Consider the following 17,019-nt stretch of genomic DNA (forward strand, 5'->3'; position numbering starts at 1 on the left):
TCATCATCCCCCCCTCAAATTCTAAATCTCCCCCTGACATATATCTAACTGTTAACAACACTGTTATTCGGCCCTCCCCTCAGGCACGTTGTCTTGGTGTCTCATTGGCTTCCGTTTCACCTTAGAATCAAATTCAAGCTCCTGTGCTTTGCGCCTTCAAATCCCAACACAGTTCTTGTCCCACTTACTTTTCTGACCTGATAGGAAAATACTCCCCAGCCGCTCTCTACTCTCCTCTGATGACCTACTAATGACTTCCTCACTCATAACCTCATCACACGCACGGATACAAGACCTCTCTAGAGCTGCCCCAACTTTCTGGAATGGTCTTCCTCATCCTATTCGGCTTGCTCCTACTTTCTGCTCATTTCAAAAAGCATTCAAAACCTATCTTTTCATACTTGCCTACCCATCTTCTGTCTTTTGAAACCACCACTACTTCCCACCCCTACATATCTTCCATCCTATTGTGTGTAAATTCCCCCACTTCCTAGATTGTAAGCTCTTCTGGGGAGGGCCCTCTCATCGTGTGTCACTGTCTGTATTAGTCTGTCATTTGCAACCCCTATTTAATGTACAGCGCTGTATAATATGTTGGCGCTATATAAATCCTGTTTATTAATAACAAAAATAATAATAATACTAAAAGTTGTTTAATAAAGTATATCACTTAAACTCAAAAACTTTCTGCCAAATTCTAAAGTGAAATTCTTTCTGCACTAAAAGCAGATTTGTTTACACGATCAATACAATCAATCATTACACATAATGTAGTCTAATATAATATAAAGCAATAAACCATGACGACCAGCAGCTTGTACAAGGAAAGATTGATTTAATAACAAGTATGAAAATATTTCAGTATCATATCACGATCAGTCTCCCAAAATTTTCTTCCTGTACGTTTGCTTGCTGAAGTAATAGGAATCCTTTAAGAAATGCTGTGTGGGTTTTTTTCTGTAATATATAAAATACAAAAATAATGCCGACTGTGTCCAAGCCCCAGTAGATTACAGTACATTTTGGTTGTGCGTTTAAAGGCGTTCGGTGTTCAGCCCTGCTAAAGTGTCCAGTGTATGTCGCTCAGGCCTCCGTTGTCCCCAAGGCCGCCTTCTGCCTCAAAACAGTTCATGAGGGCGACCATGGTGGTTTCGTCGTTCTCAAAATCAAGAGTGGCGCCATCACCTGGACAATTAAGAAATTCAAAGTGAGCAACAAGAAAGTATAAGTTCAGTTTTAACTCCCTATCTCCTTTACCATAATGGGGCTAACCCAGCAAATCTTTCACCTTTGTTTCTTGCCGTCAGCTGTCCCTAGTATAAAAAAATCCGGGATTATATTACTATCTGTAACTTCAGAACTTTTGAACGAATTAGAATTCACAACAGTAATATGTTGCTCAATGACTGCTCCCTTGTGACTTTTATTTGTAATAACATAAATTAAATTTCAGTTATTCTGCAGATGGTGAAAGAATTTTCCCATCATCTTACTAAGGAAGACAATAAAAAGCCACTATACTTCAGCCCCAAAGCTGCAACCCGGGCAGATATAAAAAAAAGAAAATACCAATTATTGTAATTATGTATGCATAAAAAAAAATGTGTTTTTAGACACAAATTAGTAAAAGTATTTGAATTTACTTAGTATAATCCTCTTGTAATCCTTGTACAGCTGAGCTCAGAAATGTTGAAAAGGAAAATGCTAAAAGTAGAACGCAGTGTGTGAAAAGAGTAGTGAAAAGCTGCTGCCTCTTCACTGCCCAATCACAGGCTGATTAAAGTTTAGGAACTAAATGATACTTATTGACTAATTTAAGTTAATATAGATGATCATTTGAAGAGATGACCTAGATTTTTGTTTAATTTCAACAAAGAAAAGCCAGGTCACCTTCTTAGCAGTGCAGTCTGGCAGAGTTATGTTCATTTTGGCACCAGACAGAGACGAACTGAAATCTTTTGGAAGATATAGAAGTTTTTTTCTAATAGGCAAAAAATGTTTCAGTTTTACTGTGAAGGTTTACTGGTAATACATCATATATAAGTGCCACTTTCAAGGCAATAAGACTGAACCATATATAGGATGGATTCCCAGTAAATTGCAGTCAGACTGGTCATAGAGTGCCATTTATTGGTAATCTTACTCAGGAGGTTGTCTGGAATAGGGAACGAAGGCAAAACGTCAATTTGAGAAGAGGCGCCCAGTTTCTCGATTTCTGAAGGAGATAACCGTACCAGTTCATCTTTCTGAACCTGAACAAAAAACGATCAGATAAACACTTTTTAATAAACACAAATACATAAATAGGAATGCAGATTTGTAGGAAGAACACATTAAACAAACTTTTCTACCACTATACAGTATAAAGGGTGCAAAACCTCAGCTGGTGTGTAACCGGGATAGAAAGTCATGGACTAACCGAAAATGTTACATTTGTCCCCAGAGCAGAACTCTTCCGTTTGCTGTATTTGTTCTGGTGACAAATGTCTAAATCTAGGTACATGTGGGCAGATCTTTTTTATTTATGACCAATCAGGACTATCCAATTTCCTACACCTGCATCCATTGTAGTGATTATTATTATTACTAAACAGGATTTATATAGCGCCAACATATTATGCAGCGCTGTACATTAAATAGGGGTTTCAAATGACAGACGAATACAGAAGGAGGAGAGGACTCTGCTCTGAACAGAGTACCCAGAGGAGACCCAAGCAAACCTGGGGAGAACATGCAAACTCCATGCAGAGATTGGAACCTGGGACCTAGCGCTGCAAAGGCCAGAGTGCTAACCACTGAGCCACCCTGCTTGTACTACAGTTTGAGACAACAGGAAAGGTGTTTGCAATGTTTACTATACAGGCGGAGAAACAATAGAAATATATGAATGTCAGATATAGCACACAATTGGTGTTTTCTTTGTACACATTGGGTCAGCTACTATAAGACAGTAATGTATCCACGTCCAAAAAAAAAATTGTGTGCTTTCCTAAATTCTGACTTTAAGGTAAACATATATTTAGGGGAAGAGTGTCTGCTCATTTAGTACTCTATCCCGTGCCAATATGAAGGATTATGCCACCTCATGGCGCCATTTATGAGCCACAGCATTGTGAACTTACCTCACCAGATGAGACGACAAGGCCTAGGGGGGATTTCTTTAAAAGATCACTCGGACTTATATTCCCATTAAAGGGTGGAGAGTGCAACCTGTACAACAAAAAAGAATTATACTTGGTTTATTGTGGTTATTGTGTATCTTATTTCCATAGCACCATCATACACTATAAACCATTAAATGCCAATCAGAAAGTCCCTATTTCTTAGAAATTTTGCAGTGAGATTGTCTCAGTCACTAAAAAGACTTTTTAATCTCTATTTTCACCCAATCTTGCCAGTAATGGATTTCCTGTCTTAGGGAGATAACACTAGCCGACTGTGCAGTAACTATGGAAAGGCAACACTGTCATCCTAGGACATGAAAGTGACATACGAATGGGGATAGAATCTCTGTCAAGGTTTGAATTGCTGTTACAGCTCAGTAACACGCTTGCATATATAATACTAATACAATAAACCCTACTTGGATGAACAATATCCCTGCGTTTACAGTAAACATAAACAAAGGACCTGATTTATTAAACACTGGAGAAGACAACCTATGATGAGAGAACCTGGGTAATGAAGCAAACATGAAATGGATCTGGACCATCACTGAAAACATTTGCTATATATTAGCAAAAAGGTTTGCAGAAATCTAGTTCAGGTTTGCCTGATCACTCAGGTTCACCCATGAAAGTCTGCCCTCTTCAGTTTTGGAGAGTCTTTATAAATCAGGCCTATCACAATGAAGAATATAGAATGTAACAGTGCACAATTGGAGGATTTACCTCTGCAGCTCTAATATCTGTTTTGCAATCTCTTTTCCAATGTTTGCAGCACCGAGCAGTGTCCCACTGGACATCCCAGGTAGGTTGAGGTAAGGACGCTTGGAAGTATCTACCACAAAAATATTAGTTAGAAATATGACTTTAAAATGAACCTATGACCAAACTATGGATGACCAGAAAATGTATCCTATAGGTCTTCTTACCTTCTGAAGAGTGTGAGCTCCCGGGGAGAGAGGCAGTTTCTAGAGATGAGCCCTGACCACTGCAGAAGGGTAATAAATGAGTCATAAACATGGCAGCAGTTTAAATAGTACACATAAAAATAATAACACCCTTGTCATAGGGCCCCTAAGGGGTCTTTTCATGAATACATACATGGAAAGTTAGGATTTAAAATATGAATTTACAGATGCTTATAACAGATATTTTGATGTGATAAAAAAGTATATCTAACCAAAACTTTTTTGTAGTTTTAAAGGAAGTGTAGAAGAATTAGAATCTGATTTGTAGTTGTTGTCTATGTCTCTGCTAGGAAGCATCACTCAGTTATTTATCCTGGTGATTAATGCAGCTAAAGACAGATATGATGGGAAATGCTAAATTCTACAACTGTCACCAGAACAAGGAAAGAGATGATGGGGACACCTGTTACAATGACATCAGTCAAATGATTTTCTCTCACTTCCTGTTGTCTATGTAAATTACATAAAAGTTAGTGAATTTTTAGGGATTACATAGATTAAATTATGACTGTATTATTGTATCGTTTGCAGAAAAGACTTTGCATATTTTTACTTGCTGTTCTATGATTTTATAATTGCCTTTTCTAAGTCTCACAATTCTAGTGCTTCCCTGCAGGTAAAATAGTGTAATCTGCATTGTGAATGAACTGCTGTGATAAAATCAACTACACAGAACACTATTTGATATGCATCACCCTGTCTGTGACTGGACAGGTGTAAGGAGTATAAGGAGCGGTGCAGTCAACCAGCATGAAGAAGTGCTAAGCAGGAAGCAGATCCTGTATATGAAATAAGATATGACTGCCTCATCTACACGTAAATGTATGTGTAAACTACAAATAGGATTTAAAACTGAAAGGTTGTTTAGATAACAACAATCAAACTCCTAATACTACGAAAAGTTCAGCCCCCTGATGCCAAGCAAACTACATGAAGGTCCTGACTTTGGCTCTGTTCCGCCACCCCTCCTCACCACTCTAGAATCCAGTTATGTGAACATTAAAGAATGGGATTGTTGGAAAGCAGGGAGAAACTTGGGAAAGCTGTAAAATAGAATAAAAGACATAAAAACAGCATGATTTAACACAGGCGCATCATGTGCCAAGCTTTAGGGCTATAAAATAGGCAAATGAAATACATAATAGGTCCCCTAATAGTGACACCATTCCCCAGGACTTACGAGACCACAGTGTTAACGGACACAATATATTCTAATTCTCTGGTCCATGGATTGATGAAGCTGAACCACTGGCTCCTCAGGATAATGAAGGACCCGTCTTTTACCCTGAACTTGTATGGATTTGTCATAATTTTCTCTTTGCACTGAAGAACTGTATGAAAAAGATTCAGACCATCAGGGCTTATAAAAGGTTTCATACATGCAAGCAATTACATTTCAATAATCTTGCTGTTGGGGTGACCTACTTTCTTGGTAGCCAAGAGATCCAAAATTAATTCACTAGTTAAATAATAGTAATATTAATATTAATAAATTCTGGACAAAATAATGACATGTAATATTGGTGTCTGTCATTGGCACTAAACATTTTGGGTATCTGAAGCCCCTTTGTACCATTTTTTTTTATTAGCTGTTAATCTGCCTGTAAATACCTTTATTTCCAACTTCCCGAAACAGAGATATGTTATTTGTTCTGTAGTGACATAGCAGTCACACAGCAGGAAATTCAGAAAAACAAAAACCGCTGTGTTAACATTAGAAACAGACTTCCTCATATATGTCAGTTTCTTATGCCCAAAGTTCCGATTTAAGGGATATCACATTGGAGCCCTTTCTTAAAGTATGAAAAAAATGAAATTAGAGTATATTTCCAGAGTCGGTTTCTCTTAACCCATTATTCTACAATCTCAACCGGCAGAAACAAAAACCCTGGAATGTCCAGGGCAATAAAATGTGCTGATTGGCTATTAAATATTCAGAAGACTCAAAAGACTCAGAATATTCAGAAGACTCAAAAGGATATTTCACGATCTTTTCCAACGACTAAGCACTGCACGATGCATGAACCATGCTGTACATACAGCACCGTTCTGCTCTATGCAGAGAGGGGGGGGTGGACCGGCAGCGCGCTGGGCGCTTTTCACCTGCATTACGATTCCCCTTCCCCTTGCATTACGATTGTTCGTGCTTCATCGTCCGTGGATCCATCTGGACGGTAGTTCAGACGAGAAACAACACGCGCTGTACACACTTCAGATTCGCATCCGATACCAGCCCTGAGCCGATTATCGGGCTAGAACCATTGAAAGTGTGTACGTAGCTAAAGACAGGCGACAAGGGACATTACCGCTTTTGTGGTGCTCTGTTAGGTGACTGTGGTCATCTGGATGGAAGTATTCATAGCAGGAAGTGCCCAAAAGTTCCTGAGGAAGGTACCCTAATATAGCTGTGGCTCTGGAAGAGAGACAACAAAGTGAGTAAGTAAAGTGAAAAGGATAAGAAAGGGTTGGGGTGGTCAAAATATACTTTTTAAGGCAGAAAAAATAAAGAATGACAGGAAAATCTTGCGATTGTGAGCCCCTTTGAGGGGCAGCTATTGATATAACTATGGAATTAAAGCGCTGCGTAATATGTTGGCACTATATAAATACTGGCTATTAATAATAATAATACACCAAGAACCAAAGAAATTTAACGCAATAAAGACAGAGAGTAAAATGGATCCATCACTAGGACCACCATCAACTTATTATCGTTGTCCAATGTTCCCTGAAAGACTTAACCTTATTTCCTGTCTATGTGATGGGTGTCAGTCAATAAAAGAGCAAGGGAGATTTCCCTGTATTTCTGGAAAGTCAGAGATTAGAATGTAATGTTCTGAAAACAAGTTCCCAGTTGGGTTAATTTGCTCAAATATTTTGCATAAAATGCCAACTCAGTTCAGGGGATACAACAAACCCACTCAGGGCCAAGAAAAAAAAATAATTATTTAGGTTAAAAAAAAATATATATATATATATATATATATATAATAATTTTCATAAAAAAAATTTGCCTAGAATGTTATTATAAAATACAGTACTTTTTTAGCTTAGCCAAATAAAATGTAACTCTTAACAAATAAATATCAAATAACAAAACAAAAGCATACTATTACTATAAACATCCCAACACCTTACCTTTGATCCACATAAACAAATTTACCATCCATGGCGTAACGGGTGACAAACTCTGTGGGTTTGACTTTAATGTCAGAGGTGCTCTGCGGTATGATGTACGGGTGGAACCGTCCAATAGCCACCAGGCAGCTGAAACTGTAGGACTCTTTTTCGGAGTCGCTGTCTTCTTTTATCCCGACCTCGCTGGACATGCAGTTGCGAAGGTAGCCCGTGCAATGGATGGTACAGTACCGTCTGTGTTCTGAAAACATAGAACACAAGATCAGATAAGGGCTTTGTGGCAAAAATTATAATTGGCAGCCTTTCCTTTCAACCACAAATTGCAGGGGTCTCCATGAGCAATGATAAGTGGTGGATTGATCGAACTGATGGTGTTTTGGCAAAACCAATGGTATGGCGCCAGTGGAGTTCTCCTCTCCTCTTACGTGTAACTAAACAAGAATACCAATGATTTTTAAGATGTTTGCATGGGGGGGGGATTTCTTCTGAGTTAGCATCAGTGTAAGGGACAACCTGCCTTTTATCTCCTCAATGTAATGGAACAAATTTCTCACTATACACCAAGCTAACACCAGTGTTCAATCCTAATCATCACCAATGCACTTTAACATTTTTAGAATTCATGATAGCTGAAAAAATGTTCAATGTTTTCCCCATGGTAAAATATAAATAAGACAAGGTAAAGGAATTGAGAGGCCTTTTTGTCCTTTTGTTGTGTACATCCTTTCCAAAGATATGGTAAATCTCTTCTTAGTTATTACCAGAACAGGTGTCCCCATAAAAATGTTTTGAAATATCCCATCCTTATCTGTTTTAGTGATAATTGCCACCAGAACAAATAGAGAGGATGAATCTTCCCAACAATGTCACAGAACTAAAACCTGACACATTGGGCCTGATTTATTAAAACTCTTCTAGACCGGAGATGATACACTTTTATCGATGAACCTGGTGATCCAAAAAACCTAGAATAGATCTGGTCCAGTATTGCAACATTTGCTATCAAATAGTAAATGACTTTAGAAAATCAATTCCAGGTTTCCTGGACCACTAAGCTTCACCTTTGAAAGTATCTTCTCCAGCCCTGGAGAGCTTTAATAAATCAGGACCTTTGTGACCGATATATTTAGGCTCTCCAAGACTGGAAAAGATTAGACTAAAATGGGAGAACCTAGATATTCCAACACACCTGGAATAGATTTTTAAAATCATTTGCTATTAGTTGACAAACGCTTTCAATCTATTCTAAGTTTGCTGGATCACCCAGGTTCTCCCATTATAGTCTATGTTCACCAGTCTTGGAGATCTTTATTAAATCAGCCCTCTAACCTCACCTTCTTCAGTTTTGGGTCTCAATATATTTTAAACCTGAATGCGAGAAGAATCTCTTTATTATAGCAACACAAGACCTACCTTTTTTCTTGGCTCCGGAAAGGTATTCCTCCGTCTCCTTGTTGGACACCCGGCCGATCCTCATGCGGCAAAAGAACGACCGTCGGGACCCACAGTGGAGGCGGGAAGAGCCAGCCTGAAAGTGTGTGTGCACTTGCAAACCAGCTTTCAAAACAGTTTAATAAGACTGTGTCAGTTCAAAAGATGACGTCTGCATTAATGAGGAAAGACATTTAATTTTATTATAGCAGGGAGCGACAGATGAGGAGTCCGCAGGCAGACGGTATTATACTTAAAAGTGAGTGAAAATTTTTAAACAAAAATTGTTTGTTTTCTTTTTGGAAGATATTTCTCAGGAAAAAGATTTCCACAAAGCATCAATTACATTGGGCATTTTTCATAGCCCCAAGGTCAAAAAATATAAAAATTTGAACAAAGTGTGGCTCCCATGCTAGCCATGCACTATGCAATGTTTTTGATCAATAGGAATAAATGAAAAATGTCAAATCAAAAATTGATCAGAAAAAGTGCTTTATTTTAATAATAAAAGAAGGGCAAAAGAAGGTCAAGGCCAATTCTTAGGCAGATCCATTTCTTAAAAGACATTTTTTTCAATATGGATCAGAACAACTGAATGGTACATTGAATAAATGTAGTATATTGCAAAGGATCAACTTATAAGTTGACCCAAATATCGACAATACCGTAGAGAGAAAGTAGCCTAATGTATGTCTAGCAAAGAGTCAGGCACAGAAGGAAAAATACAGACGAAATATACAGAGGACAAAGGAATCTGGAAAACGCATTTTACAGATAGCAGTTAGTATCCAAAAGTGTTTTGCACCATCACCGTGTCCTTTGTATATGGTCATGTGACTCTCCCAAGCTAATCACAGATGTGGGAAATGAAAAGTGCGTAAGCTGCAGGAAACCATTCACTTACTTTTGGCATCGATTAGTTTTTCCCGTGGTAAAATACAAAAATAATGCCAACTGTGTCCAAGCCCCAGTAGATTACAGTACATTTTGGTTGTGCGTTTAAAGGCGTTCGGTGTTCAGCCCTGCTAAAGTGTCCAGTGTATGTCGCTCAGGCCTCCGTTGTCCCCAAGGCCGCCTTCTGCCTCAAAACAGTTCATGAGGGCGACCATGGTGGTTTCGTCGTTCTCAAAATCAAGAGTGGCGCCATCACCTGGACAATTAAGAAATTCAAAGTGAGCAACAAGAAAGTATAAGTTCAGTTTTAACTCCCTATCTCCTTTACCATAATGGGGCTAACCCAGCAAATCTTTCACCTTTGTTTCTTGCCGTCAGCTGTCCCTAGTATAAAAAAATCCGGGATTATATTACTATCTGTAACTTCAGAACTTTTGAACGAATTAGAATTCACAACAGTAATATGTTGCTCAATGACTGCTCCCTTGTGACTTTTATTTGTAATAACATAAATTAAATTTCAGTTATTCTGCAGATGGTGAAAGAATTTTCCCATCATCTTACTAAGGAAGACAATAAAAAGCCACTATACTTCAGCCCCAAAGCTGCAACCCGGGCAGATATAAAAAAAAGAAAATACCAATTATTGTAATTATGTATGCATAAAAAAAAATGTGTTTTTAGACACAAATTAGTAAAAGTATTTGAATTTACTTAGTATAATCCTCTTGTAATCCTTGTACAGCTGAGCTCAGAAATGTTGAAAAGGAAAATGCTAAAAGTAGAACGCAGTGTGTGAAAAGAGTAGTGAAAAGCTGCTGCCTCTTCACTGCCCAATCACAGGCTGATTAAAGTTTAGGAACTAAATGATACTTATTGACTAATTTAAGTTAATATAGATGATCATTTGAAGAGATGACCTAGATTTTTGTTTAATTTCAACAAAGAAAAGCCAGGTCACCTTCTTAGCAGTGCAGTCTGGCAGAGTTATGTTCATTTTGGCACCAGACAGAGACGAACTGAAATCTTTTGGAAGATATAGAAGTTTTTTTCTAATAGGCAAAAAATGTTTCAGTTTTACTGTGAAGGTTTACTGGTAATACATCATATATAAGTGCCACTTTCAAGGCAATAAGACTGAACCATATATAGGATGGATTCCCAGTAAATTGCAGTCAGACTGGTCATAGAGTGCCATTTATTGGTAATCTTACTCAGGAGGTTGTCTGGAATAGGGAACGAAGGCAAAACGTCAATTTGAGAAGAGGCGCCCAGTTTCTCGATTTCTGAAGGAGATAACCGTACCAGTTCATCTTTCTGAACCTGAACAAAAAACGATCAGATAAACACTTTTTAATAAACACAAATACATAAATAGGAATGCAGATTTGTAGGAAGAACACATTAAACAAACTTTTCTACCACTATACAGTATAAAGGGTGCAAAACCTCAGCTGGTGTGTAACCGGGATAGAAAGTCATGGACTAACCGAAAATGTTACATTTGTCCCCAGAGCAGAACTCTTCCGTTTGCTGTATTTGTTCTGGTGACAAATGTCTAAATCTAGGTACATGTGGGCAGATCTTTTTTATTTATGACCAATCAGGACTATCCAATTTCCTACACCTGCATCCATTGTAGTGATTATTATTATTACTAAACAGGATTTATATAGCGCCAACATATTATGCAGCGCTGTACATTAAATAGGGGTTTCAAATGACAGACGAATACAGAAGGAGGAGAGGACTCTGCTCTGAACAGAGTACCCAGAGGAGACCCAAGCAAACCTGGGGAGAACATGCAAACTCCATGCAGAGATTGGAACCTGGGACCTAGCGCTGCAAAGGCCAGAGTGCTAACCACTGAGCCACCCTGCTTGTACTACAGTTTGAGACAACAGGAAAGGTGTTTGCAATGTTTACTATACAGGCGGAGAAACAATAGAAATATATGAATGTCAGATATAGCACACAATTGGTGTTTTCTTTGTACACATTGGGTCAGCTACTATAAGACAGTAATGTATCCACGTCCAAAAAAAAAATTGTGTGCTTTCCTAAATTCTGACTTTAAGGTAAACATATATTTAGGGGAAGAGTGTCTGCTCATTTAGTACTCTATCCCGTGCCAACATGAAGGATTATGCCACCTCATGGCGCCATTTATGAGCCACAGCATTGTGAACTTACCTCACCAGATGAGACGACAAGGCCTAGGGGGGATTTCTTTAAAAGATCACTCGGACTTATATTCCCATTAAAGGGTGGAGAGTGCAACCTGTACAACAAAAAAGAATTATACTTGGTTTATTGTGGTTATTGTGTATCTTATTTCCATAGCACCATCATACACTATAAACCATTAAATGCCAATCAGAAAGTCCCTATTTCTTAGAAATTTTGCAGTGAGATTGTCTCAGTCACTAAAAAGACTTTTTAATCTCTATTTTCACCCAATCTTGCCAGTAATGGATTTCCTGTCTTAGGGAGATAACACTAGCCGACTGTGCAGTAACTATGGAAAGGCAACACTGTCATCCTAGGACATGAAAGTGACATACGAATGGGGATAGAATCTCTGTCAAGGTTTGAATTGCTGTTACAGCTCAGTAACACGCTTGCATATATAATACTAATACAATAAACCCTACTTGGATGAACAATATCCCTGCGTTTACAGTAAACATAAACAAAGGACCTGATTTATTAAACACTGGAGAAGACAACCTATGATGAGAGAACCTGGGTAATGAAGCAAACATGAAATGGATCTGGACCATCACTGAAAACATTTGCTATATATTAGCAAAAAGGTTTGCAGAAATCTAGTTCAGGTTTGCCTGATCACTCAGGTTCACCCATGAAAGTCTGCCCTCTTCAGTTTTGGAGAGTCTTTATAAATCAGGCCTATCACAATGAAGAATATAGAATGTAACAGTGCACAATTGGAGGATTTACCTCTGCAGCTCTAATATCTGTTTTGCAATCTCTTTTCCAATGTTTGCAGCACCGAGCAGTGTCCCACTGGACATCCCAGGTAGGTTGAGGTAAGGACGCTTGGAAGTATCTACCACAAAAATATTAGTTAGAAATATGACTTTAAAATGAACCTATGACCAAACTATGGATGACCAGAAAATGTATCCTATAGGTCTTCTTACCTTCTGAAGAGTGTGAGCTCCCGGGGAGAGAGGCAGTTTCTAGAGATGAGCCCTGACCACTGCAGAAGGGTAATAAATGAGTCATAAACATGGCAGCAGTTTAAATAGTACACACAAAAATAATAACACCCTTGTCATAGGGCCCCTAAGGGGTCTTTTCATGAATACATACATGGAAAGTTAGGATTTAAAATATGAATTTACAGATGCTTATAACAGATATTTTGATGTGATAAAAAAGTATATCTAACCAAAACTTTTTTGTAGTTTTAAAGGAAGTGTAGAAGAATTAGAATCTGATTTGTAGTTGTTGTCTATGTCTCTGCTAGGAAGCATCACTCAGTTATTTATCCTGGTGATTAATGCAGCTAAAGACAGATATGATGGGAAATGCTAAATTCTACAACTGTCACCAGAACAAGGAAAGAGGTGATGGGGACACCTGTTACAATGACATCAGTCAAATGATTTTCTCTCACTTCCTGTTGTCTATGTAAATTACATAAAAGTTAGTGAATTTTTAGGGATTACATAGATTAAATTATGACTGTATTATTGTATCGTTTGCAGAAAAGACTTTGCATATTTTTACTTGCTGTTCTATGATTTTATAATTGCCTTTTCTAAGTCTCACAATTCTAGTGCTTCCCTGCAGGTAAAATAGTGTAATCTGCATTGTGAATGAACTGCTGTGATAAAATCAACTACACAGAACACTATTTGATATGCATCACCCTGTCTGTGACTGGACAGGTGTAAGGAGTATAAGGAGCGGTGGAGTCAACCAGCATGAAGAAGTGCTAAGCAGGAAGCAGATCCTGTATATGAAATAAGATATGACTGCCTCATCTACACGTAAATGTATGTGTAAACTACAAATAGGATTTAAAACTGAAAGGTTGTTTAGATAACAACAATCAAACTCCTAATACTACGAAAAGTTCAGCCCCCTGATGCCAAGCAAACTACATGAAGGTCCTGACTTTGGCTCTGTTCCGCCACCCCTCCTCACCACTCTAGAATCCAGTTATGTGAACATTAAAGAATGGGATTGTTGGAAAGCAGGGAGAAACTTGGGAAAGCTGTAAAATAGAATAAAAGACATAAAAACAGCATGATTTAACACAGGCGCATCATGTGCCAAGCTTTAGGGCTATAAAATAGGCAAATGAAATACATAATAGGTCCCCTAATAGTGACACCATTCCCCAGGACTTACGAGACCACAGTGTTAACGGACACAATATATTCTAATTCTCTGGTCCATGGATTGATGAAGCTGAACCACTGGCTCCTCAGGATAATGAAGGACCCGTCTTTTACCCTGAACTTGTATGGATTTGTCATAATTTTCTCTTTGCACTGAAGAACTGTATGAAAAAGATTCAGACCATCAGGGCTTATAAAAGGTTTCATACATGCAAGCAATTACATTTCAATAATCTTGCTGTTGGGGTGACCTACTTTCTTGGTAGCCAAGAGATCCAAAATTAATTCACTAGTTAAATAATAGTAATATTAATATTAATAAATTCTGGACAAAATAATGACATGTAATATTGGTGTCTGTCATTGGCACTAAACATTTTGGGTATCTGAAGCCCCTTTGTACCATTTTTTTTTATTAGCTGTTAATCTGCCTGTAAATACCTTTATTTCCAACTTCCCGAAACAGAGATATGTTATTTGTTCTGTAGTGACATAGCAGTCACACAGCAGGAAATTCAGAAAAACAAAAACCGCTGTGTTAACATTAGAAACAGACTTCCTCATATATGTCAGTTTCTTATGCCCAAAGTTCCGATTTAAGGGATATCACATTGGAGCCCTTTCTTAAAGTATGAAAAAAATGAAATTAGAGTATATTTCCAGAGTCGGTTTCTCTTAACCCATTATTCTACAATCTCAACCGGCAGAAACAAAAACCCTGGAATGTCCAGGGCAATAAAATGTGCTGATTGGCTATTAAATATTCAGAAGACTCAAAAGACTCAGAATATTCAGAAGACTCAAAAGGATATTTCACGATCTTTTCCAACGACTAAGCACTGCACGATGCATGAACCATGCTGTACATACAGCACCGTTCTGCTCTATGCAGAGAGGGGGGGGTGGACCGGCAGCGCGCTGGGCGCTTTTCACCTGCATTACGATTCCCCTTCCCCTTGCATTACGATTGTTCGTGCTTCATCGTCCGTGGATCCATCTGGACGGTAGTTCAGACGAGAAACAACACGCGCTGTACACACTTCAGATTCGCATCCGATACCAGCCCTGAGCCGATTATCGGGCTAGAACCATTGAAAGTGTGTACGTAGCTAAAGACAGGCGACAAGGGACATTACCGCTTTTGTGGTGCTCTGTTAGGTGACTGTGGTCATCTGGATGGAAGTATTCATAGCAGGAAGTGCCCAAAAGTTCCTGAGGAAGGTACCCTAATATAGCTGTGGCTCTGGAAGAGAGACAACAAAGTGAGTAAGTAAAGTGAAAAGGATAAGAAAGGGTTGGGGTGGTCAAAATATACTTTTTAAGGCAGAAAAAATAAAGAATGACAGGAAAATCTTGCGATTGTGAGCCCCTTTGAGGGGCAGCTATTGATATAACTATGGAATTAAAGCGCTGCGTAATATGTTGGCACTATATAAATACTGGCTATTAATAATAATAATACACCAAGAACCAAAGAAATTTAACGCAATAAAGACAGAGAGTAAAATGGATCCATCACTAGGACCACCATCAACTTATTATCGTTGTCCAATGTTCCCTGAAAGACTTAACCTTATTTCCTGTCTATGTGATGGGTGTCAGTCAATAAAAGAGGAAGGGAGATTTCCCTGTATTTCTGGAAAGTCAGAGATTAGAATGTAATGTTCTGAAAACAAGTTCCCAGTTGGGTTAATTTGCTCAAATATTTTGCATAAAATGCCAACTCAGTTCAGGGGATACAACAAACCCACTCAGGGCCAAGAAAAAAAAATAATTATTTAGGTTAAAAAAAAATATATATATATATATATATATATATAATAATTTTCATAAAAAAAATTTGCCTAGAATGTTATTATAAAATACAGTACTTTTTTAGCTTAGCCAAATAAAATGTAACTCTTAACAAATAAATATCAAATAACAAAACAAAAGCATACTATTACTATAAACATCCCAACACCTTACCTTTGATCCACATAAACAAATTTACCATCCATGGCGTAACGGGTGACAAACTCTGTGGGTTTGACTTTAATGTCAGAGGTGCTCTGCGGTATGATGTACGGGTGGAACCGTCCAATAGCCACCAGGCAGCTGAAACTGTAGGACTCTTTTTCGGAGTCGCTGTCTTCTTTTATCCCGACCTCGCTGGACATGCAGTTGCGAAGGTAGCCCGTGCAATGGATGGTACAGTACCGTCTGTGTTCTGAAAACATAGAACACAAGATCAGATAAGGGCTTTGTGGCAAAAATTATAATTGGCAGCCTTTCCTTTCAACCACAAATTGCAGGGGTCTCCATGAGCAATGATAAGTGGTGGATTGATCGAACTGATGGTGTTTTGGCAAAACCAATGGTATGGCGCCAGTGGAGTTCTCCTCTCCTCTTACGTGTAACTAAACAAGAATACCAATGATTTTTAAGATGTTTGCATGGGGGGGGGGTTTCTTATGAGTTAGCATCAGTGTAAGGGACAACCTGCCTTTTATCTTCTCAATGTAATGGAACAAATTTCTCACGATACACCAAGCTAACACCAGTGTTCAATCCTAATCATCACCAATGCACTTTAACATTTTTAGAATTCATGATAGCTGAAAAAATGTTCAATGTTTTCCCCATGGTAAAATATAAGTAAGACAAGGTAAAGGAATTGAGAGGCCTTTTGGTCCTTTTGTTGTGTACATCCTTTCCAAAGATATGGTAAATCTCTTCTTAGTTATTACCAGAACAGGTGTCCCCATAAAAATGTTTTGAAATATCCCATCCTTATCTGTTTTAGTGATAATTGCCACCAGAACAAATAGAGAGGATGAATCTTTCCAACAATGTCACAGAACTAAAACCTGACACATTGGGCCTGATTTATTAAAACTCTTCTAGACCGGAGATGATACACTTTTATCGATGAACCTGGTGATCCAAAAAACCTAGAATAGATCTGGTCCAGTATTGCAACATTTGCTATCAAATAGCAAATGACTTTAGAAAATCAATTCCAGGTTTCCTGGACCACTAAGCTTCACCTTTGAAAGTATCTTCTCCAGC

The 17,019-nt window shown here is 38.2% G+C and overlaps 2 protein-coding genes across 2 annotated transcripts; both read right to left on the reverse strand.

The window, feature by feature from the left end:
• Positions 1-815: 815 nt before the first annotated feature.
• Positions 816-9,633, reverse strand: LOC140344982 (basic helix-loop-helix ARNT-like protein 2; the record flags this gene model as incomplete). Its single annotated transcript, XM_072432163.1, is given in 10 exon segments — positions 816-1,185; positions 2,144-2,252; positions 3,123-3,210; positions 3,891-3,999; positions 4,094-4,152; positions 5,313-5,463; positions 6,439-6,545; positions 7,271-7,511; positions 8,684-8,827; positions 9,606-9,633. Coding segments are annotated over 10 exon segments (1,161 nt in total), but the record flags the coding sequence as incomplete, so codon positions are not given.
• A 53-nt stretch (positions 9,634-9,686) lies between these two features.
• Positions 9,687-16,590, reverse strand: LOC140344983 (basic helix-loop-helix ARNT-like protein 2). The gene is made up of 8 exons (XM_072432164.1): positions 15,937-16,590; positions 15,105-15,211; positions 13,979-14,129; positions 12,760-12,818; positions 12,557-12,665; positions 11,789-11,876; positions 10,810-10,918; positions 9,687-9,851 (listed from the first exon to the last, which is right to left on the reverse strand). Exons 1-8 carry the CDS (start codon positions 16,185-16,187, stop codon positions 9,727-9,729), a joined length of 999 nt encoding a protein of 332 aa, XP_072288265.1. The 5' UTR covers positions 16,188-16,590; the 3' UTR covers positions 9,687-9,726.
• Positions 16,591-17,019: the final 429 nt, after the last annotated feature.

The sequence above is a fragment of the Pyxicephalus adspersus genome, unplaced genomic scaffold, assembly GCF_032062135.1.
Source record: "Pyxicephalus adspersus unplaced genomic scaffold, UCB_Pads_2.0 Sca290, whole genome shotgun sequence".
Lineage (NCBI taxonomy): Eukaryota > Metazoa > Chordata > Amphibia > Anura > Pyxicephalidae > Pyxicephalus > Pyxicephalus adspersus.

What these genes read in the sequence shown, in the direction of transcription:
- LOC140344983 (XM_072432164.1), bottom strand. Translation starts at nt 16,187, where the DNA reads ATGTTTTCAGAACACAGACGGTACTGTACCATCCATTGCACGGGCTAC. An exon ending in AACAGAGCACCACAAAAGCG is followed by an intron (nt 14,130 to 15,104) that starts GTAATGTCCCTT and finishes TTTTTCATACAG; the next exon opens with TTCTTCAGTGCAAAGAGAAA. An exon ending in TATTCCAGACAACCTCCTGA is followed by an intron (nt 9,852 to 10,809) that starts GTAAGATTACCA and finishes TTAATTGTCCAG; the next exon opens with GTGATGGCGCCACTCTTGAT.